Raw genomic sequence first — 25389 nt, forward strand, 5'->3', positions numbered from 1 at the left:
TAAGCATAACAAGGGAACTAAGGGCGGGCCTAAGTTGGACCAAAAAGGGTCAAATTCCTCCTAGTAGCCCGACCCGAGTAGGGTTCTCAGTAGCTTTTACTTAAATTACATATTTGTATTTAAAAATTATTAAATATGTACAAATATTGTATTTAGAACTTTGTTATATCATATAAAATCGTCATTTTAAAATTCATGTTAAATTTTGATCTCGTAAATATATATATAGAGAGAGAGAAACAGAGAAGGAGAGATATTCCAAAGCAAGTATGATTGTTTAATGAAGACAAAAACAGTAGAGTAGGCTAGCTTTGTCTCAATTTAATATGTGAAAGCGGTATTTGAAAATCTTAAGTGAACTTTAAAGTGCAAGAATTCAAATTATATTTTTGTAAAGAATAACGGGTCAAATTAAGCCTCAATTGAATTACGTTAGAGTGTTGGAAAATTTGATGTATAATTGTACTATAATGAATTGTAGGCTGTCTAATATTGTTTTGTGTAATACGTAAATTAAGTCGATTTAAATAAGTAGTTTTGACTAAATTTACTGGGTGACAATGAAACGATTTTGGGGTTGAAATATACCTAAGATTAATATTATGATTTGCACGACAATGAATATTCCGTGTTATTAAGGGCAGAGGTGAATTCAAGATTTTAAAAAAAATGGTGCACTATTACATTAAAGATAAGATCTAAAATTATAGGAAAAGGGTATGATATACTTCTCGACTTTGTCATTTAGAGTTGATATTCCTCTCGTTATGAAAGTGACTCATATGTACTCCTACTGTTATATAAATGGCTCACATATATTTTTTTCATCTAACGTAAGTACAAAAAATAATATTAAATAATAATAATCCGTGTAGGAATATATTTTATCTTTCTCACAAGTTATTTTTTCAGACTTTTTTTTATTCAACGGCTAATTTGAATTTATTATTTTGATGATCAAATTCATTTTTTTCACTAATTTTATTGTAAAATTTATTATGAATGACCCAACTTTTTTTTATAGATACAAAAACTAAACTACATTATAGCCAAAAAAAATATTTAAACTATAATATAGCCGGAATATTTTTCTTACTTTTTTCCCTTTTTCGATTCATACTTTTGTTTAATTTCTCTTATTTTTATAATAAATAATGAAAGAAAAAAATGAAATAGAAATAAGAAACTCAAATAACGATAATTAAATAAGTCAAAAATAATTTATGTGAAAAAGATATAACATACCCTTACTTGATTTTTTTTATAATTAAAAATTTCCATCGGACATTTTTTTACAAAAATAAAAATTAATGGACGAACTATGATGTTGGCTAGATTTGAACTAGAAATCATGGTATTGAAAATAAGTCTTTAAACCAATGAGCCATCTGATCATTTTGAACATGAGTTCCTTTTGCTAATATTTAATATATTCTTTAAGAATTATATAAATAATATATCGAATTTAGCCAGATGACTATGAATTTCCATAACACAAAATTTAAACATAAATTCGCCCCTGACTGAGGGGTATAGTGATTCAAATTAAATCGCCAGATGAAATGTCTAGTGTGTAAATTTGATCCACTATTTGAGTTTGTTGAAGTTCTATAATTTATATATTATTACTATTGCAAAATAGTTTCGTCGTTCTATCCTGAAAGAAATTAATTTCAAATACCTTGACAACAATGAGGGATAAATATTTTAAATTATAATTAATTATATAAATTTATACCATTTTTCTTATATTTTTCATAATCAAAATTAAATATTTTAACCGTCGTACTTTAAAGTTGTGCATCTAATTAAATGCGGAAAAGGAAGTATAATACAGCCAGTGCTCAGGAAGCTAGGGTACTCCTTCCGTTTTTATTTATATACCATTCTTATTAAAAATAGATAGTCCTTAATATTTGTAATTTCACAAAATCAATGCATGATTATTTTATTTATTTTATCTTTGTGAGTTATTAGTCTTTAAAATATACATTTGACCAATATAGAAAAACTAAGTAAATAATTCATGTCCATTAATTAAATTAATTAATCAAAATAACTTAATTTATGTTCATTGATTGAAAATTTGACTTCAAAAAAATATTTAATAAGGGTAGAATAGTAAACTTACTTAGTTTTTTAATATACGTGAAATCTTAAATGGTGACATATAAATAGAAACAGAGGAAGTATTTGTTTTGGCTGATATAGAGTGATGGAAAACGTGGGGAAAAAAGAAGGAATAAATTAAAATGTGGGAATTGTTGGGGGGAGGAATCACCACAACTAAAGTTTGATATGATGAAAATAATGAAAATAAATTGGACACGAGAATTTTACGTGGAAACTCCTCTAACTGATAGAAGGGAAAAACCACGGGTAGAAGGATCTCACTATTTTAATATGGAGTACACAGCTCTCAAATACAAGGAAAAAACAACAATTAACACTTCTCTCTTGTAAAAGAAACAACTACTAAAGAGGACACTCAAGACTACAATATTTTTGTTGGTATATAACTCTCTTTGTATTCTTACACTCTCTTTCTGGATGATTCTAAATGAGGGCAAGAGGCCCTCTATTTATAGGAGAAGAAAACGCGTAAAATTTTTACGCGTTATTTTTGTCAACATTTTCCTTACACGTTTTTGCTATTTTTCAAACAAACACAGTTGTGCCCTTTTTTTTTACTTTTAAAAAAAGGGCAAAGGCAGCTATTTTTTGACTTTTCCTTTTGCTTTATACTTTTGTTGACTTTCTTTCTCTTGCATTCTCCCACTTGAAGATTTAATTGAGAATCAATTAAGCCTTCACACCATTCTTTCTACCCAATTGCTGCAATGTTACGTTTCTGCTAGGCCAATAGCAGATCGACACCATATGAACTTGTTACTGTTGATCGGCTTTGTAAACATATCTGCTAGGTTGTCATTAGTGTGAATTTTCTGAATATCCACACTGCCTTCTTCCACCTTCTCATGAACAAAGTGATACTGAACTCGTATGTGTTTTGTCCTTGAATGAAATGCTGGATTCTTTGCAAGATGCAAAGCACTTTGACTGTCACAAAACAGAGCAACATTCTCTTGTTTGTGCCCGAGCTCCTCCAGTAACATCTGCATCCATATTGCCTCTTTGCTAGCTTGTGTAGCTTCTACATATTCTGCTTCCGTCGTAGATGTAGCCACGATAGATTGCAGTTTTGAAACCCAGCTTACAGCTCCTCCAGCAAGAATAAACACATAACTTGTGGTGGACTTACTTTTATCAAGATCACCCGCATAATCTGAATCAACATAACCTTTAACAGTAAAGTCTGATCCTCCATAACACATTGCAACATCTGAGGTACCCTTGATGTATCTCAGGATCCTCTTAACAGTATTCCAATGCTCTCTACCAGGATTAGCCATGTATCGACTAACCACTCCTACTGCTTGTGCAATGTCATGTCTTGTACATACCATGGCGAACATTAAACTTCCCACTACTGATGCATACGGTACTCGAGACATCTCCATTCTCCCTGCTTCATTGCTAGGACACATACTTGAGGATAACTTGAAATTAATAGGAAGTGGGGTAGAAATTGACTTACAATTTTACATCTTGAAGCGTCTCAAGATTTTCTACAAGTAGTTCTTTTGAGAAAGCCAAATCTTCCTATTATTTCTATCTCGGTGAATTTGCATCCCTAGAATCTTATTTGTTGGTCCCAAATCCTTCATTTCAAACTCCCTAGCCAACTGTGTCTTTAAATTTGTGAGACGATCTTTGTTGGGGCCTGCTACCAATATGTCATCAACATACAACAGCAAAATAACAAAATCATCATCACCAAATTTCTTGTAATAAACACAAGGATTTAAACTATGTCTGTTGTATCCAAAGCTTATAATGAAGGAATCAAATCTTTTATACCAAAATCTCGGCTCCTGTTTGAGACCATATAGAGATTTGTTCAACCTGCAAACCAAGTTCTCTTTTTTCTGTTCTTCAAAACATTCTGGTTGGAGCATATAAATTTCTTCTTCAAGCTCTCCATTAAGAAATGCAGTTTTGACATCTAACTGCTCCAAGTACAAGTCAAATATAGCACACATTTCCAGGACCACTCGAATTATTGTGAGTCGAACCACTGGAGAAAATATCTCATTGAAGTCTATATCTTCTTTCTGAGCGAATTCTTTCACCACCAATCTTGCACGATACTTCTCCATTTGATCATTACCATTGCGTTTGATCTTGTAGACTCATTTGTTTCCAATGGCCTTCCTTCCTTGTGGTAATTGAATAAGATCCCATGTTTTATTTTTATGAAGAGCTTCAATTTCTTCTTGCATTGCTGCCATCCACAGAGATGATTCTTGGCCTTTCATAGCCTCTTGAAAAGTTGAAGGCTCTCCATCCTCTGTTAATAGACAGTATGCAATATTACTCTCCATAGAATAATCTGAGTGCCAAGATGGTTCTCTTCTCTCCCTAGTTGACCATCGAACTTCTGGAGTTTCGATCTCAGTTTGCTCTTGTTCTTCGTGCTCTGATGCTGCTTCAGAAGAAACTGGAACTTATTTTGTTTCTTCAACTTCAACTGTAGTAGTCTCTGATTTTTCTTTGGAAGTGCTACCTTCTTTTGCTTGTATTTTATTTTCAACAAATATAACATCCCTGTTGATTACTACTTTGCGGGCTGTGGGATCCCATAAGCGATACCCCTTGACTCCATCAGCATACCCTAAGAAAATACATTCCCTGAATTTTGAATCCAACTTCAATTTTTCTTGGATGTTGTACATAACATAAGCAGGACTTTCGAATATATGTAAGCGAGAATAATCAGCTGGTTTTCCTGTCCACATCTCCATTGGCGTTTTCAGATCAATTGCAGTTGATGGTAATCGATTGATCACATAACATGCGGTTTTGACTGCTTCTGCTCAGAATGGTTTTTCCAACCCTGCAGTTGCCAACATAGCTTTTGTCCGTTCCAACAACGTTCTGTTCATCCGCTCTGCTACTCCATTTTATTGGGGAGTATATGCCACCGTAAACTATTGTTTAATACCTTCTTGTTTACAGAAGTTATTAAATTCATCACCAGTGTATTCTCCTTCATTATCTGTCCTTAAACACTTGATTTTTTTCTCAGATTCAAGTTTCACTCGCGCTTTGAATTCTTTGAAAACTGGAAAAACATCTGTCTTTCTCTTGATTGGATACACCCAACTTCTCCTGGAATAATTATCGATGGATGACATGAAATATTTTGCTCCTCCTAGGAACTCCACCGGTGCTTGCCAAATATCAGAGTGGACCAGATCTAGTATTTCCTTGCTTTTAGTAGACGAGCTGCTAAACTTTAGTCTATTTTACTTACTGGTAACACAATGCTCACAAAAGGATAGTGAAACCGTTTTGTGCCCTGGAAGAAGCTTTTGCTCAGCAAGAATCTTCAAACCTCGTTCTGATATATGGCCAAGTTTACGATGTCATATCATTGTTGATTCTTCAAATGAACTTGCTGACGCGGTTGATGCTTCTCCTTCTTGGTGTGTTTCACCTTTAAGCACATATAGGTTTGCAGCAAGTTTTTCCACTTTCATCACTACAAGCGCTCCTTTGAATATTTTCATGACTCCACCATGAGTCTTATATGAACATCCATTATCATCTTATTGTCCCAAAGACAATAGATTCTTCTTCAAGTCTTTCACATGTCATACCTCCTGGATGGTGCGTACCGTGCCATCATACATCTTTATTTTGATAGACCCAATACCAATAACATCCAAAGCATGATCGTTTCTCATGAACACAGACCCTCCTGAGATAGGATTATATTGATGGAACTATTCTCTCCTGGAAGTCATGTGCCATGTTGCTCCTGTGTCTATGATCCAGACATCAGCGAAATATTTTCTGTCTTCATTATTTGATATTGCCTCACTACATAAAATATCGCCATCATCCGAGGTACATGCAATATTCCCTTGAGCATTTGATGGCTCAGGGTGTTCACTCTTCTTTTTGAACCGACAATCTTTCTTGAAGTGCCTTTTCTTGTCATAGTTATAGCACTTGTGTCACGACCCAATCCCGTAGGCCGTGACTGGTGCCTGAGTTGGGCACCCAAACATAGCCTTATCCCAAATTAACATTTTAATCGAATAAACATAGATAGTTATTAGAAAAGATTGCTAAATAGATCAAAAAAATAGATGTAGGAACGAGGGCCGATAGGCCATCACGAAACACACACAACCCAAAACATATATACAAAACCCACAACATAACTCTGTCTACAGACCTCTACAGATGATAGCATAGTCATATGACGGGACAAGGCCCCGTCGTACTCCTGACCAACATATCCAAATATATAGAGATAAAGTCAGTACCAAAATACAAGCTCTGAACAAGGGAGCACTGTCAATGATGCAGCAAATATCCTAAACAGGTGAATAAGCAAATCGAACTTCGGTACCTGCGGGCATGTAACGCAGCCCCCGAAGAAAGGGGGTCAATACAAAAAATATACCGAATATGTAAAGCATGAACTATAATAAATAAAACCATAATCTGAATAGTAGGTGCAGAAAATGAAATAAATGTTCAGAATTTCAAAATGTTTATCATAATCACAAATCATATATGCAAAGACATATGCCATATCCGGCCCCATTTCATGGGACTCAGTGAACAAAACGTGGTCGCCCTCCCATCATTGGCACCACAGCACATCATAACATTAAAGTAGGGAATATCTCCATAACAGATCACATCATATCAGATGGCCATATCAAATCATATCAAATCATATCATGTCATATCATATATGTACATGGCACAGCATAACTCCGTGGCATAACATACACCACCCCATGTACATGGTGTACCTGCCCCCTCACATCAGGGCACGACGAATAATGCAAAGAAATACGCTTGATAACATATCCTGGCCCAGGCTCAGTGAAAGAGTGGTTACAGTATGCACGAGTAGAGTAGTGAGAGACTAAATGCAATTTAAAATACAAAATATTTTTACAGACTCGATAGCATAATTTCGATAACAAATCATATATAAAAATACTTGAATAATAATAATAGTGTAAGTCTTTTTAATATCACGATAGTCTATGTCAAAATAATTTTCTGAAATTGTTTCCATATTTCAGAATATATTATGGGACTTAACGGAATAATTAATCATATGATATTTGGAAGAGGAGCAAAGAGTTTCCTTTAAATTCTAACTAATATAAGTCAAACAGAGTAACAAAGAAAAAAAATCGAAATAGTGGGGTCCACCTCGGACAAATGAGGTGGCGTATCAAAATTATAGGTGTTAACATTCATAACATTATTTATAAGAGTTTCAAGATAGTCGGGTCATATTTGTGCAAATTCTAGAGGTTTAGACAATTTTTCAAAACTATTCAATATAAATACTCAATTCAATTCTACTGAATAGAAAAGGATCAAATTTAGGTGTCGATTCCGAAGAGTAGAGTTATCTCCGAGGCTCGTATCCAAACCTATTACACCTAAGACATGCCAATAGAAGAAAAGATAAAGCTTTACATACCTTATCGACCTTTTACGGTTGTCCAAATTCAATTCCCGTTTCCTCCAAAATCTACAATTGGTCACATTTACCAATTACTATTCATAAAACTTTAACAATCCAATCTTAACCAATACTTGCCTACACAAATTTCGGCAACATCTTCCCTATATATATGACAACTCCGAGATTTCAACTCGGCCACAATATCACCAAGTATGCCAACAACAACACCAATACCATCAACAATCAATTTAAAACGCATCATAACATAAATTGATTTCTTTTCCAAATAGTGCAACAACTTTCAACCCAACTTTGCATTTCCAAATAAATATGAATATTTCATGTTCATAATTAATTTCAACTCATTCCAACATAAGTGAAAAATATTCCAAGTAAACTATCCAATATTCATCAATTCCATATTTCATCCAAAAATTCCATAAATGCAACAAAACTATTATACTTCATTTTCTTCTTTCAACTTCATAATCAACATCAACAATCCACACTTTTAACAACTTTACTTCCATAATATTATAAAATCATACTAAAAATACATAATTCTCTACAATCCATTTCAATACCAATTTAACCCATTTAAGCTTCACTTATATTATAAGAATCATAACACAACTAACAAACTATACAAACTTAATTATTTTTTTTCCATTTCATCACCTACTCATATTTCCAACTTCAAATAAATTCATTCAACTTCCAATTCCAACATAAAATTTTTACCATAACTATTACTCCATAACTAGTACTATAATACTACACAAAAATTTAATTCATCTTGTCCCCACAATCTTCATATACATAGATTTATACATATGTAAAACTCGCCATCCAAGCTTCCATATTTCCATAAATTCTACACATCTCTACATACTACAACATCAACAAACTTCATAATACAAAGAAATTGGATTAATTCTTACCTTTTTCTTCTAACTTCTTCACTTAATCAAAGCTCCAAATCAACCAAACAAGCCTTCTATCTTCCAAAATAAATTTATCATGTTATAGAGGACCCTTGATTTAGTGGAAATACCAAGAAATTATAATTTTAGGGATGAAATTTCAAGAAGTTATTTTTTTCTTACCTTGGCCGAAACTCTCTTCTTTTTTCCTTAGAATTTTTGCTCTTCTAACTTCTTTCAATTCTCTTGAAAGTTCTAGGAGTTGGAAGATATAAAGACCCCTAGGTGAAATTACCATTTTGCCCCTCACCTTTTATAATATTCCCAATTGAAATTCCAATTTTGCCCTTAACCTTTTACAGTATTTCCACATGTGAAATTCCAATTTTGTCCTTAACCCTTTTATAGTATTTTCACATGTGAAATTCCAATTTTACCCTTAAACTTTTCCAATATTTCCACATCCCAATTTAGTCATAAGAATTATGTATCCAACAAAATCAAACATAGCCTTGCCCTTGACTTGTTACCGTTATCCCAAAAATGTCCTATTGTGAAAAAAAAAATAAAAAAAAATATGGGATATAACAACTTGATATTCTTCTTATTTCTTGATTGAGATCTGCCATGATTGTGACTCTCACTGGGGCCACGTTCCGTTGGTCTTCCTCTCACCATCATCAAAGCTTCAGCTTGCTGCGAACTTGCTTGTCTGTCTTCCTTATTTTTGCGCCGATTTTCTTCTTTCAAGACAGCGGCTGTAATTTCATCAAAAACTAGACTGTCTGTATTGTTCCTCAGGTTGATGATGAGTTGATCATACGAGCCAGACAGATTTTGAAGTAGAAGTTCCGCACATTCAGTCCCCTCTATTTTGCAACCCATTGTTGTAATTTGCGAAAATAGAGTATTCAAAGTATTGATGTGTTCAGTAACCGACATGGACTCTGCCATTCGAAGAGTATACAATCTTTTTTTAAGAAGATTTTATTATGTAAAGACTTGGCCTCATACAACCCTGTAAGAGTATCCTATATTACCTTCGCCGTCCATTTTTCAGCCACACTAGATAATACTTGATCAGCTAGTGTCAAGTGTAGATCAGCAACTGCGTTGCTGTCTATGTCGTTCCACTTGCTGTCATCAACAAAGTCTGTGGGTCTGCCTTCAATTGCAGCTAAGCAATTGTCTTTTCTCAATATCGCTTTTATTTTCATTTTCCACAATGAGAAATTAGTCTCATTGAATTTTTCAACGTCAAACTTTATTGTACTCGACATTGTTATTTGCTTCACACCCTTCTAGATCATTTCTGAATGTTTTTGCGAACAATCATGATAAACTGTACAGTCATCGAAATTTACTATTCATGTGAATAGTACTATTCACTGAATTTTACTATTCATAAAAATTTACTATTTGCGGATAGTATCTTCGTATAAAACAGACAGAATAACCGAGGGCTCTGATACCACTATTGGGGAGGAATCACCACAACTAAAGTTTGATATGATGAAAATAATGAAAATAAATTAAACACGAGAATTTTACGTGGAAACCCCTCTAACTGATAGAAGGGAAAAACCACAGAGTAGAAGGATCTCACTATTTTAATATGGAGTACACAGCTTTCAAATACAAGGAAAAAACAATAATTAACACTTCTCTCGTGTAAAAGGAACAACTACTAAAGATGACACTCAAGACTATAATATTTTTGTTGGTGTATAACTCTCTTTGTATTCTTACTCTCTCTTTCTGGGATGATTCTAAATGAGGGCAAGAGGCCCTCTATTTATAGGAGAAGAAAACGCGTAAAAATTTTACGCGTTATTTTTGTCAACATTTTCCTTACACGTTTTTGCTGTTTTTCAAACAAACACTGTGCCCCTTTTTTTTACTTTTAAAAAAAGGGCAAAGGCAGCTGTTTTTTGACTTTTCCTTTTGCTTTATACTTTTGTTGACTTTCTTTCTCTTGCAGGAATAATATGACGGTAACGTTTTGTGGCGCATGTAAAGAACTTCATTTTACGAAATTCGTTTAATACTACACGTTTTTTAAATAAAAAAAATAATTAAAAGAATTATCCATAATTAAGATATTTGTAGTTTTCAAAACAGTTATTACTAAAAATAAATGGGTAAAATTAATAATTAAATTTATCTTAAACTCCTAAAATAACATGAAATAGTTTGAGATAACTAATTTTAGAAATCACAATAGATAATTAATTAGTTATAAAGGGAGTATGTTACAGGATAACATTAGTTTGATTCAGAAGAAAAATAGATGGTGAGAGAACACTCGAAAAATTAAAATATGTAAAGTACATTTCTAGGACAAGGTCCCAGGTAATTTATGTCACTGTAACATGAGATACATTTAGTGACAATAATTTTTTTTAAAGATAATATTTATTATCGAAAAAATATTTAGCAGCAATTTATGAGTTAATATCATTGCATTCAGAGTAGCTAAAAAATTTTAGCGGTATTTATATAAAGTGTTGATTATAAATATACATATTATATTATTATCGCTAATAATATTGCGACAATTATATTATCGCCGCAAAATCATTTGCTTGTTGTAGTGAACTTTTTTAACTTCTTACGATGAAACTAGTTAAATTGATTATATGTAATATAGTCATTAGGGAGAAAAAGAAAAGGAAAAACTTGAAAAAATAAAAGAACAAACGTAATATTCAACGTTAAGTTATAATACATATAGTTCAACATACGAGTGTAACAGGATCATATGATTGAGAATCATAGTTTCATTCATGATACGAGCAATCAAATACAAATATAAATTTGATTTAATAAAACACACTCTAAAATACATGAACAAAAATAAGACTTTTAACTTGAGTTTTCCCTCTTTTTAACCTTGATTTCCAATATGATAAAAATCGACTTATTTTTGTCTTATAATTTGTTTTTTGTAGTACTACTCTTTCATTTGGCTAAATCAACTTCTAGTTAGATCTCTGTCAAGTTTACGGTATGAATTTGAATTCTCCTTTCCACTTTTTGTTCCAAACTTGGTACAATCCAGTATCGTATGCCTTTTTCTTCTCTACATTATTAATTAATATTGTCAATACACAATACAACCAGTTACCTCCAAACAATTTACTTGTAAAACTTCTGCATCATCATTTCTATAATGCAAATATATTTAATAACAATGTCAGTCACTTTACTCATAATAAAGAGTAGCATATATGTAGTAATTACACACATTTAATTTCTATAACTTAGATTTGGTACACCCATTAATTCTTAGGTAACTTCCAAAAGCGTTTATTGTTTCTCCAAACGATATTAAGAGCTTTGGGATAAACTATATAACCCTACAAGCAATGAAAATAACACTTTAAATAAAATAAAATAAAAACATAAGCTCGAACAAAAGTATAATGCAAGAAGGAAAGTAATGAGAGAAACAAGAATTGCAATATTGAAAGAAACTAATGCATGAAATTTGATGCACCTTTTCTGTTTTACACTCTGTGATTGCCTTGATAATGAAGAGATTTTGTTTCAGTTTATTTGTTATATCTTTAAATTACGAAAATAATTATATTACAAATAACAATAATTAACAAGTTAAAATATTATTAAAAAATATTATAAATTTGATTGACTTTCGAAATTTTACACGTGTCGCATAAATTAGAATAGATAGAGTAACATATATTATTTTAAAATTAAATTTAAAAAATATTATAAATCACAATAATTAACAACTTAAATTATTTAAAAATCAAAAGATAACCTAATAAATTGAGACAAATGGATTAATATATTTTGGGTTGCTTAGGATCATTTAGGAGTCATTTGGTTACTGGATAAGGGTAGAGTTATTCATGTATAAAATGTTGCATAAGTTTTACCATGTTTGGTAGCATTTTTGTGTAAGGTATAAAATTTAGCACACATAATACTATGTTTGGTTAGAAAATTAGAAAATCACATAACTAATAAATGTATAAATTATGAGTCAATTTATGTATTATTTTATATGGGTAGAAAATGGAATAAGTTATACAGGAATAACTAATACCTGAATAAAAATACAAAGACCAATCTGTCCTTACCTTTTTCACCAATTCTCCTACATAGCCGTCACCTGTTCTAGCGTCTTCATCGCCGTCACCAGTTCCGTCGTCGATAGAAAAACCTTATCCAATATTGTTTAGGACTTCAACTTTATTAGCATGATTATTAATCCCCGGTCAATAAAATTTTGTTGCTAATGATGGAAAACCTTAGGATGATGAGTTGGATAAATTAAAGTTACATACGAGGAATAAACTTTAATGCAAAGAAAAATTTAATTAAACCTTCTTATTTAATTCTTATATTAACTCGTCTTTGATTTGTTATGGTAGTAAAGACTAACTTCATCGCCGTCACTGGTTCTGTATCTTCATCATTCACTCAATCAATTCGGTTTCTGGGTCGTCCTCAGTTTTTCGTCCGATTGTTATCCAGCAGCAACACTTTGGTTCTTCAAGCTGAATCGACTGACTCAGTAAAATCAATTCATGAGAAAATTCAATTTATTATCGGAATATTCATAACTGACCAAATATTAATCTACATAGGGAAACAACTACAGTGGGAGCAAACATTAGCCGGCTGCAACATTCAAAATGATGTTGGATTACAATTGATTGGTCGAATGATCAAACATCTGGAACATGTGAAACTTTGTGATCCAAACTTTTGATTCAAGGATATAATGGCAACACATAATTTATTTTTAAGAAGTGTATAATGTTTATTAATTTTTAACATAACAAACCAACACCCAAAAAAATTATTAATCCATACCAAACTTAATTTTACATAACTAAACTCTGCATTACTAAACCCTACATAACTAAATCTTGCATTACTGATACCTGCATAACTAATACATGTATAACTCTAACCAGCAACCAAACGACCCCTTAGAGAATTGTCTGATTTGTCCTTCTACTTGAATTTTCTTTATTTATATTTAGTACATTCTCCGCTTCAACTAATTTTTCTTACTTTCCTTATAAGTATGTTATATATATATATACATTTAAAAATTACAAAAAATAGTATTATAAATAACAACAATTAACAATTTAAAATATTTTTAAAACATTAAAATTTTGGTTGACTCTCAAAATTTTACATGTGTTCACATAAATTGGGACAGAGAATAACATATATTATTTGAAATTTATATAAAAAAAATACTATAAATCACAATAATAACAATTCAAAATATTTAAAAATCATATAAATATTTGATTGACAATCATAATTTCACCAATATCACATAAATTGAAATAGATAAAATAATATATATTGAGTTCATACTTGCACGGTCTGTTGTATCTAGTATATATAGAGATGAAATTTCATGCACCTTCTAGCTGCATGCATGCACTAGCCGACAGAGAACATAGTTAATTGTAGTTTAATTTGACATTTCTACTTAATCTTATAATTATTTTTAAAATTCACTTTTTTTCTTTAATTAAGTTTACTATGCAAGGAAGATTTGGCCCCTCAATAAGGAGGCAAATAATCAAATTTATGACTAATCCGACATAGAGCATCTGCATAATAGTGAAGGGCCTAAGTTGGACCAAATTAAAGGTTCAAAATTCCTCTTACTAAATTAGTTGCATTAAAGGTAATGCTTTTTAATAACGAAAAAGAGAATGTGGAATTGCTTTATAATACTTATTACATATTATTCAATGAACACAAGAACAATATATAGAATAGTAGTTTAAAGATGATACTTCCTCTATCTTTTTTACTGTAAAATTTTAACTTGGCACGCCTATTAAGAAAATAATAATTGGTATAGTGAATTTTTCATTTTACCCATATTGTAATTGATAGAGTCTTAAATATATTTACTCGTTATATTTTTGAAAGACATTAACTCAATATTAATAAATTGAGGGTATAATAGGAAGAAAAAAAAAATTCTTCCTTGATTTGTCAAAAATGACAAATAAAAAGGAAAATCAAATTAGGAAATATTTGACAAGTAAATAAGGACGGAGAGAGTAACTAATTTAAAAAAGTGTTCATGAAAACAAAAATAAAATGTATTTATCTTATTTAATTTCCCTATGTGCGGAGGAAAGCAAAAGTTGATGCACTTTGTTATTTGACATAAAACATCGAGTATTTCATGATGTCTCCATATTTTCTATTATTTCTTATAATTCCTGATGTCATTATTACTTCAATTCATTTCATTTTGGATAATATATTTTAAATTTTGATTATTGTTGCTATTTGTGTTTGATTATATATCTATTATTGTTCTTTTTTCTAAATGTTATGTAATATTTTCTTTATTAGGTATCATCTCTACTTCATTTCTATATTAATATTTTCAAACTGCTTTGAAATGTTTTACTTGAATCGAAAGTAGAGATAATATATGCGTACAGTACTCTATTCTTCTAAGATTCCACCGATGAAACTACTCTAAGTATTAGTATATTTCAAACATTATCTAGTTGAATGTATTAACGTGGAGTGGGGAAGAAGACATAAAAGAGTAAGATTTAAAATAAAATAAATAATGTAAAGAACTTTGTGGGAAAAAAAAATTAAAAAAGGATATTTTATACGCTAGAAGGAGGGGTTGAACCTCCGACCTTGTGGTTAACAGCCACACGCTCTAACCAACTGAGCTATTCCAGCTTGTGTGATATTGGTACGTCTTCTAATTATAATACTTAAAATGAAAGAAGAACTTTTTGAGCTCACAATCTAAAATAAGTCATAGATATTTATGTAATTATACTCATTAATAGTAAAATGAGAAATTTAATGTTAAATTATTATACTATATAGTTAAAAAGGTGAGATTCTTTTTTGAACTAACTAAAAAGAAAAGAGTGTCACATAAATTGAAATGTAGGGGTGAGATTCTTTTTTGAACTAACTAAAAAAAAGAGTATCACATAAATTGAAACGTAGGGAGTAAAATGTTTCGGTTTGACATAACCAAACAATTCTACTACTGAGTAGGAAGTTTACTATAGAATGTAACCATAGAATTGAATTTCTGTGATTATACAATTTTAGAGTGTTTATCAAGTTTTGGTTAGAGGTGAACTTAATATAATACATAGATTTTTAAAATATATGTATCTTAAGGGTGACAAAAAAGATTTAAAACTAAAAAAAAGTGATTCAAGTTTTAATTATTTAGTAGGATGACAATTTTAACTGAGGAAAACATATCCTTCAAAGTCTTTAAAAATAAGGATAATGACTTCCCTAGTAACATTTCTATTGATTGTCTGCTTCCAACACTCTAACACACCTCATCCCTCATGTCTTCCATCCCCACCACACCGACCTGGCCTCCATAGTATTTGAATATACTGGGTACAAATATTTTTAGAACGATATCTTTTGTCTACTTACTGAACACCAGAGATTAATTAAGAAAACTATTTATTTTGTGTGAAAAAACATTTTCCTTGCTATCAAACACATCGATAGTCATCACATATTCAAGTTCATATACTTATTCATCTAAAAAAAAATTATTTCAGTTTCTTAGTTAACTTTTATTTTGAAATAAAGAATATCTAATTGTGTAGTTACACTTGTACAACCAACCATGATGCTAAGAATTACACTCTAATAAATCACGGTAAACTAACAAGTTTTGGTAATTACTATCCCTAATAATTATACAGTAATTTCCAAACACACCCTAACTTCTGAATTTGTGTTCCTTTGGATAATCTCGTGTTTTACTTGTGGTTCATTTTTTCAGAACCATGAAGTCTCCTATACTTTTCTATGATCAATTTGAACAAAATACTTGTCACAATTTTCTATTTTGGAACGAAGGGAGTATCAGTCATCACTCATCAGTCTACATGTGACGACAATGTAGTTGTGAAATTATGCTCAATTGAGCATTCATATTGTGGAAATTGAGATTCTCAGATGCTTTACATACAGAGGATTAAGAAGAAGAAGGGAGATTATTTTTGATATATCAAATCTGAATTGTGTTGCATATAAGCTAAGTATATATATAGCTGCTAGCTAGTTAGCTTCTAACCGACTCAATTAGGACCACGTGATGACAGCTCATCATAGCTAATCAACTCCACTAACAAACATTCTAACTAACTCATTTCAGTCATTCTAATACTCCCCCTCGAGCTGGAGGGTGAAAAATATCAACAACTCCCAACTTGGATAGTAAGAAACTGTGTTGAGCCACTCCCAATCCTTTTTTATCAATAAGTCTGCAGGTTAGACCCTGGTTGACACATGAACTAGATGTATAAGCCCTTCCTTTAACTTCTCCCTAACAAAATGACAATCAATCTCGATGTATTTTGTACGCTCATGAAATATTGAATTTGCAGTAATCTGTGTAGCTGCTTTGCTATCACAATAGAGCTGTATGGAAGTTGACACTTCTACTCACAAGTCCTTCAGCAATCCAATCATCCAAATGACTTCAGCAACTGCAGCAGCCATTTTGCGATATTCTGCCTCTGCTGAGCTACGACTTACAATTTGTTGCTTCTTGGATTTTTAAGAAATCAATGAGGTCTCTAATTGTAAGACAAAACCTGTGAGTGATCTTCTTGTATTGGGGTAGGCAGCCCAGTCTGAATCAAAATAAACCACCAAGCTATATATAGGCCCTTTTCTTTGTAATATTCCCAATCCTCGTGACCCCTTCACATACCTTACCTCTCTCAATGCAGTCATCCAATATGATTGTTTAAGATGCTGCATGAACTGACTTAGTAACTAAACACGAAAACAAATATCTAACCTAGTGATTGTCAAATAAATCAACTTCCTAATAATCTTTTGATATCTGCTGATATCTTCAAATAATGGATCATCCTGAGCCCCTGTACATTTATCATGCTCAACTGAGGAAAGCTTAACATTGGGCTCCAGTGGTGTGTGCACAGGTTTGGCTCCTTCTAGTCCCACATCAGATATAAGCTCCATGCATACTTCCGCTGATTCATCAAAATCCCACGTTGAGACCTTAAAATCTCAATCCCTAGGAAGTACTTCAACTCCCCTAGATCCTTCACCTTGAACTGACTGTGCAAATATTGCTTTGCATCATCAATAAGTTTGTGACTGCTCCCAGTAAGTAATATATCATCTACATAAATCAACAATACCACAATATCATCACCACAGTGCTTAGTGAATAAAGAGTGGTCATGTGAACTCTGCTTATAGCCTGCATCAAGCAAGGCAGTGGTCAACTTAATGTTCCACTGTCTTGAGGCTTGCTTTAGTCCATCTAGTGATTTCAACAGTTTACACACTTTAGTCTGCCCTTTACTATGAAACCCTTGAGGCAAAGACATGGACACTTCCTTATAAAGGTCTCCTTGTAAAAATACATTACTCACATCCATCTGAAAAAGGCACCAATTTTTAGAAGCTGCTACACTTATTACTGTTCTAACTGTCCCCATCTTTGTCACTGAAGAGAAGATTTCATGATAGTCTAAGCCTTCCTTTTGAGTATATCCTTTTGCTACTAATCTAGCCTTGTATTTGTGAATTTCACCATTAGCTTTGAGTTTGACTTTATACACCCATTTGGACCCTATAGGTTGCTTACCATATGGCAAAGGTACTAGCTCCAATGTCTGATTCCCCTCCAAGGCATTAATTTCTTGTTGCATTGCATCTATCCATTCCGGATATTGTGATGCTTCCTCAAATGTTATGGGTTCCTGAATAGCTGAAAAAGAACTCAAATATGCATGATACTTGTTAGACAAGTGTGAATATCCAATATAGTTGGCAATAGGATATGTGCAAGTTGTTGCAGTCCTAGTAGAGGTGACATAGTCCTTGAGCCAAATAGGAGGCTTAACATTTTTGGAAGGCCTTCCTTGAATCTCATCAGGTGGATCTATCCGTTCCTCATGATGAATAACTTCATGTAAAGTTTCATTGTTGTCTGCAGGTAACTCTAATTGATCTACATTGTCATTTGTAGCAGTTAGTTCTACATCTTCTGTTATTATAGTTGTAGTAGGCTCATCAGGCAGATCATGTGTAGTTGTAGGCTCTTTTGTGACTACAATAGGGACTACGTCAAGGACATGAACACTCTCTTGAGCATAATCATTTTCAAGACTGATTCATTAGGAGCTCCAAGTGGGATGACAGTGAACATATCTTCAACATCACAATGTGATCTCTCCTTTAAGGGAAATATTGTCTTCTTGAATGTTACATCTCTACTGACAAACAAGATTCCAGTTTCATACTAGTATAACCTGTAGTCCTTTTGGGTTTCACAGTAACCTGTCATGATTGCCTTTCTAGCTCTTTCTTGAAACTTGTCACCTCTAGGAAGCATACTAGCAAAGCAAAGACATCCAAAAACTCTCAGATGATCAATCTTTGGTTGCTTCTTAAACAACATTTAATATGGTGATTTGTCATTCAATACTAGTGAGGGAAGTTTGTTGATGAGATACACAGCAGTTCTCACATATTTCTCCTAGAATCTAATAGGTATACCACTTTGAAACTTCAATGCTCTAGCCACCTCTAGAATATGCTTGTGCTTCCTTTCCACAGTACCATTTATTTGTGGAGTGCAAGGACAACTGGTTTGATGAATGATTCCTTTAGCCTTAAGAAGATCAACACATTGAGAGTTAACAAATTCTCTACCATTATCAGATCTAAACACTTTTACAGACACATCAAACTGAGTTTTTATTAATGATAAAAAAAATTCAATACAGGAAACACTTCACTCTTGGATTGAATCAAACAAACCCAAGTATATCTGCTATGATCGTCTACCAAATTGACAAATGAGTGTTTCATGTCATATGTAGGCTTTTTATAGGGTCCCGAGACATCTAAATGAACTAAATCAAAAGAGGCTACTGCCTTGTAGAGTGAACAAGAAATTTAAGCCTATGTTGTTTAGCCAATGGACAAATGTCACATTGATCTTGAACATGAGGTTGTACTTTCTTAGGAAGAGATGTAATATGTTGCATGACTCTACCAGAAGGGGTCCTAGCCTGTAGTGCCAAAAAGTATCTTCTTCACTACTAGTGCTCTTAGTTGAAATGTTAGTTGATGTATGAAATGTTCTTGGGATGCAATCCTTGAGTATGTATAAACCTTCTCTTTCCCTACCAATCCCCATGACCTTGTCATTGGAGAGTGCCTGAAAGATGCAAAAATCAGGGAAGAAAGTAACAGCATAAGACAATTCTCTGGTTAACTTGGAAACTGAGAGTAAATTGAATTTAAATTCAGAACATGTAGGACATTGTGGATAGCCTGATTTCCCATAACAAGTGTCTCTCACTCACTACTGATTGGAGATTTATCACCTGTTGGAACTTGAACTTTGCAATCATCTTGTAAGTTTCTCAGTGAAGTAAGAAGCCCCCTAAATGGAGTGATGTAGTATGTAGCACCTATGTCAATTATCCACTCATGTTTTAATACAGTAGATAGTAAAGCAGTGATACCTGCTAGATTTGATGAATATTCAGGTGTGCCTTTCTTTCCAAGCATAGGTAGCATTTCATCATATTGTTGATCACTGAAGAAATAACCCTTAGATGATGAAGGTTCTGCTGTTGAGTGAGAGGCATTGACTTGAGGCCTAATCCCTGATGAATCTCCCCTAACCACAGGTCTGGGAGGCCTATAGCCACCTGAGTTGTGTTGAGTCCTACCCTGAGGTCTATACCAGTAGCATGAGTCTGATTGTTTCCAAATGAGTTGGATCCATCACCTTGAACACCTCCATTAGGCCTAAAATGTCCTGCTCCAACATTATTATTGGCCCTCTTTTTAATCTGAAAACCAGGAGGATAACCAACCAATCGATAACAATTGTCCTTTTTATGGTTTCTATACCCACAGTACTCACAGAACAACTCAAATCTCTGAGGACTATTGGAACTATCCTGCTCCTTCTTAGGAGATGGCCTGTAAGATTGTGATTTTCCTGCTAGTAATGTTACAACCTCTTTCTTATCATCAACAACACCTAAGGTCCTTTGGCTCTCCTCTTTTGATACAATTGCATAAGCTTCATTCACAGTAACAATTGGAGTCCTAGCTAGAATACTGCTTCGAATTTGGTTATAACTTTCATTCAATCCCATAAGAAACTGTAACAATCTTTGAGATCTTAAATGCTCCAGGTAAGGTCGTGATTCTCCACGGTCACATTGAGGTAATGGTACCATGATGCCTAATTCATGCCATGAATCTTTCAACTTCGAATAATAAGTGGTTAAGGATCCATACCTTGCCGCAGGGTTGTAATTTCAGTCCAGAGATGATAAATTCTCGTCAAATTTGATCGATCAAAACGCTCCTTGAACTCGATCCAAACTTGCTTAGCATGTGATGCATATAGGATCGTTGGCATTAGCTCAGCTGCTACTGTATATCCAATCCACGAGAGTGCAATCACATTGCACTTCTCCTACAATTCAGCCAATTCTCCTTTATAATGATGTTTTCCACATGTTCCATCGATGAATCCAAGTTTGCCTTTTCCCCGAAGAGCAAGCTTCATTAATAGACTCCATAGTGTGTAATTCTCCGGTCCTGTAAGTTTAATTGGAATTATAACTGCTCCTGGAAGTCTGAAGAAACAGCGGATGATGATGATCAACCACAACAACAGGTACTTCTGTAGATCCAGTTTCCTCCTCAACCACCATGGTGCTTTTCGAAACAGATATCAAAATTCACAGCAAGCTACAGCAGAAAATGACGATCGACGCTCTGATACCATGTGAAACTATGCTCAATTGAGCATTCATATTGTGGAAATTGAGATTCTCAATTGCTTTGCATAAAGAGGATTAAGAAGAAGAAGAAGAAGAATGGAAATTATTTTTGATATATCAAATCCGAATTATGTTGCATACAAGCTAAGTATATATATAGTTGATAGTTAGTTAGCTTCTAACCGACTCAATTAGGACCACGTGATGACAGCTCATCACAGCTAATCAACTCCATTAACAAACATTCTAACTAAGAGTCCGTTTGGATGGGTTTTAAGTTGGTCAAAACCAACTTAAAGCCCATTTTTAGCTTTTGGACGTGTTTGCCTAATGCTAACTTTAAGTCATAAAGTTCTTAAAGTCAGTCAAAAATGAAAAGTTAAGATTCCTAACTTTTTTTTTCTAAGTGCTTAAAATCATTTTCTTTGACCATGAAAATTACTTTTATATCCCTTATATTTTAACTAAATTCCCAAATTACCCTTTTTATTCTTTTAACCCTAAAATTCACATCATTTTCCTCATTTAAGCACTTTTATCCAAACACTCAACTGCTTATTTATAAAAATAACTTTCAGCACTTCAAAGTTCTAAAAGCACTTCATACATAAAAGTTACTTTTTTTAAGCCCATCCAAACGAGCTCTAACTCATTTAAGTCAATAGTGAATGCATTACTCCCAAGGGTGTCACATAAAATGTATATAAATCTACGACTATACCTCAAGAATGTATAATCATACAGAAACGAAGGGAATTTTTTGAGATATACGAAATACATGTGTTAATATGATCTCGCATGTACATGTTAGACGCATGATAAATGGAATCCTGATTGTGTAGATATGTAATGAAGAATGTTTTCCATAAACTGCCAAAGAGCATAAACGAGCTCGAAATGTATTGCTCCTGGTGGAGGTTTATCTCCTCATATTGTCAATTTATAGCTCTAATTCTTGATCGATTGATGCAGCTTCTAGGTCTTCAAGACTGACTGGTTGGTGCAGCTGCATTGATGAAAAGCAAGTTTAATTTAGGCTCAACAAAGTCTACACCACTAGGTACCAGCAGCGTAAATAACATGTAACAATGATAAAAGGTCCATACATATGCATCCAGACCATTTTAATTGCAGCTCCTACATGGATTTCGTCTATATGTCCATTTTCCAACATTAGCGTTCATAAGCATTTATCAGAGGAAAGACAACTAAAGAGAACCGAAACTAACCAAACAATTGGTCACAGATTTGAGACTACTAGTGCTTATTTGATACTCCTCCCAATAAAACCAAGATAGATTAAAAAAGTAGTCAAACTTTGGAGAGGTAAAATATACTCTCAAATGTTTAACCACAAAACTAGCTGACTTAATGATGCATGTTTCGTCATGAAAGCCACAATCGGAAATATATTTTTGGCAGTGAGGGTGCCACATCAAAGCAGGTACCATAGTCAATAGAAACTGATGTTGTCTAAGGAGCAGCTTTGATATGAACACTTGCTTACCAACTTTACAGATAATCAAACAGATTAAGCAGGAAAGGCATCTACTGGTAACTAGTGTCAAGAAGAAACATACTGCTGTTGCAACAGAAAATAGGTGGAAGGCACGCAAGGAAGCATCATTTTCTGAGGGAAGAGAATCATGGTTCCACAATGATATGTTTTGGAAATTTGCCTTCATCTCCCAGCAACTTGAATCTTCCTCGGACCTTTTTCTTTTCTCATCAGGCATTTTCTTTCCCAAGACAAACCCTGAAGAAGCAAGAAAAGAGGTTTCAAATACACAAAGTTAAGTAGATTAAGGTCCTAGTATAAATTTGAACTATAATAAGCTTAAGACTTTAGGTGGCAGATAAGTGATGTAGGTAATTTTACTCTATGAAGTTGAAGAGACAAAAAAAGAAAAAAGACAATACCACTGGAAACAGCAATACATGTGTTGATATATATTTAGAATTACGTATCACAGACTTGACATATCAAAAATGGGATGGAGAGATTAGTACTTCCAGTCCACCAATGCAAAAGCTGTAAGACAATGGACTGTCATTCAAAAAGCATGTATCTTAAGTTTGCTACGCATTTCCTTCCGGACCATTGTTCTAAGATTGACATAAGTGTCTAATGAAATCAAACGCTTAACCAAAATTTCTGTTAAATCATCAAAAGTTGGAAGCCAAACTACAGCCCATGTAAACTAGCTAGGTAAACTCGTGAAAGATGAAACAAGCAACTAGTTCATGGGTTGTAGTTGGCTTCCAGTCTTGTTGTTTCCCCTCCCTCTCGCTCCTACCTCAGCCCCCACACCCCAAAAAGAGAAGAAAATCAAGCGATTATGATCCTAGTTGCAGGTGTGAGAATTCAATGACATGCCATTTATACGGGATTCCACTGTGATTACATGGCATTAGGCTCTGCCACCTCAACAACTAGCTTTTGGCATGTGATTCTCATAAGGTTCATATCAATCGGTGTTTGGCCCATCCAGTAATGAAGCCTCCTAATCAATCATGCTGGATGGGCAATAATATCAACATAGCGGTGTTTCCTCAACACTACAGCATATAAAGCACAGGTGTATGAGCACCAGCTCACCAAGAGTACAATGTAGTCATGGATGGTTATTATCCAAGCAGCAAGTATTGAGACTTAGATCCAACACTTGGGATTCGAGTATTTAGCTTCGAATTATGGTCCCCTTTTGCTTAATTTCTAATCATACTGTTTGCACAATATGATTTTACTACCTTTGTTGCAATTTGTTTGTTTTGGTTTCCTTTTTAACCCATTTCAAAAAGAATGATTTCTCCCACTCGATATATTTGAGACCACAAAATTAAAGGACATTTTGGTACATTTTACTATCTTTAGTTTAAGACCACGGGATTCAAAAGACTTTTTTACATTCTAAACTCAATGACGAGTCAAAATTACACAAACAAATTGAAACGGAGAATAATAGACAAGCCCGTCCAACACCATTATTAAAAGAAACTAAAAGAGTTTACCAGAATAACCATAAGGAATTGCAACAGTAGTACCCTGAAGCTTCCTTCCTCTAAAATGAACTTCCTCCACACTTAACCCATCAACAATTACACCTTCATTTCATTCACAAATTCAAACACTGATTATATAAATAAATAAATTAGGAAGTCCTTTCAATAACTAAGTTCTAATACCCAAAAACTCAAAAATCAAGTAACTTGCATAAATAAAATAATTATACCGGTGGATTTGGGTTTGAAGTACTGCGAAACATCAGATGGACCATTGAACTTGATACAGCACGGCAGCTGGTGCACTTTTCCGGTGATATCCACCACCTTCTCCGGCGGAAGATTGCCGTTTAGATCAATTGTGCCTGAAATTCCACTGTTGCTTCTCGCCATTCTCGGTTGACTTGGTTACGAAGCCCTAAAGGTAACCTTCTATTTGCCCGCGCTTTTTCGTGAATTTTAGTATTACTTGAAAAAAAAAGATTTTCTTTTTTTTAGAGATTCTTTAATTTTAATTTTTTACATGAATTAATATAATATTTTAATACATTGATATATTTTTAATTTAAAATTATAAAATTTAAAAAAAAATTATTTTTTTTAAATTTTATGTCAAATCAAAATAGATTATCAAATTAAAATGAAGGAAGTATTGTTTATGGACCACTTCAATCAGAAACCGAAAAGCTTGGAAATTGGAATGTTAGTGTATTTGGTATAATAGAAAATGTTTTACTATATAAATAAGTGATTTTTTGATTTATTTGATAATTAAAAATATTATCCCAAAAGCATTGGTGAAACAAAAATATTATCTTTTTTTTACATTTTTTTTTATATATTTGATAAGCAAAAGTATTATCCCAAAAGCCATCTTGGTCCAAGTAGTGTTAATTGACACCTCTTTATAGAAAAATTACACGGTATAGATAAGTAATTTTTTTATGAATGTGTACATATATATTGAATTTCTTCAGCTTCTTTTGTGCATTTATTTGTTTATATTTTGAATTTCATTGGTGAAAATCTCATCTCTGTCATGGTCCAAAAGCATTTATATAGTATA

At 33.0% G+C, this 25389-nt stretch overlaps 2 protein-coding genes and 1 non-coding gene across 4 annotated transcripts; all 3 read right to left on the reverse strand.

Moving 5' to 3' along the window:
- Positions 1 to 15139: 15139 nt before the first annotated feature.
- On the reverse strand, positions 15140 to 15213 carry TRNAN-GUU (transfer RNA asparagine (anticodon GUU)). Its single transcript has one exon. It is a non-coding gene; the product is annotated as a tRNA-Asn (tRNA).
- Positions 15214 to 19195: 3982 nt separating this feature from the next.
- Positions 19196 to 21426, reverse strand: LOC129873769 (uncharacterized). The gene is made up of 2 exons (XM_055948941.1): positions 20040 to 21426; positions 19196 to 19729 (listed from the first exon to the last, which is right to left on the reverse strand). The coding sequence occupies exon 1, from the start codon at positions 20766 to 20768 to the stop codon at positions 20043 to 20045; it is 726 nt and encodes a 241-aa protein (XP_055804916.1). The 5' UTR covers positions 20769 to 21426; the 3' UTR covers positions 19196 to 19729; positions 20040 to 20042.
- Positions 21427 to 21978: 552 nt separating this feature from the next.
- LOC129875202 (uncharacterized protein C12B10.15c) lies at positions 21979 to 24777 on the reverse strand. Of its 2 annotated transcripts, XM_055950648.1 has the most exons (4): positions 24554 to 24776; positions 24333 to 24425; positions 22901 to 23076; positions 21979 to 22326 (listed from the first exon to the last, which is right to left on the reverse strand). In XM_055950648.1, the coding sequence occupies exons 1-4, from the start codon at positions 24714 to 24716 to the stop codon at positions 22261 to 22263; spliced, it is 498 nt and encodes a 165-aa protein (XP_055806623.1). In that variant the 5' UTR covers positions 24717 to 24776; the 3' UTR covers positions 21979 to 22260. The 2 variants fall into 2 exon arrangements, with proteins under 2 accessions (XP_055806623.1, XP_055806624.1); XM_055950649.1 differs by lacking the exon at positions 24333 to 24425 and having other exon boundaries at positions 24554 to 24777.
- Positions 24778 to 25389: the final 612 nt, after the last annotated feature.

Source organism: Solanum dulcamara, chromosome 11 (assembly GCF_947179165.1).
Source record: "Solanum dulcamara chromosome 11, daSolDulc1.2, whole genome shotgun sequence".
NCBI lineage: Eukaryota > Viridiplantae > Streptophyta > Magnoliopsida > Solanales > Solanaceae > Solanum > Solanum dulcamara.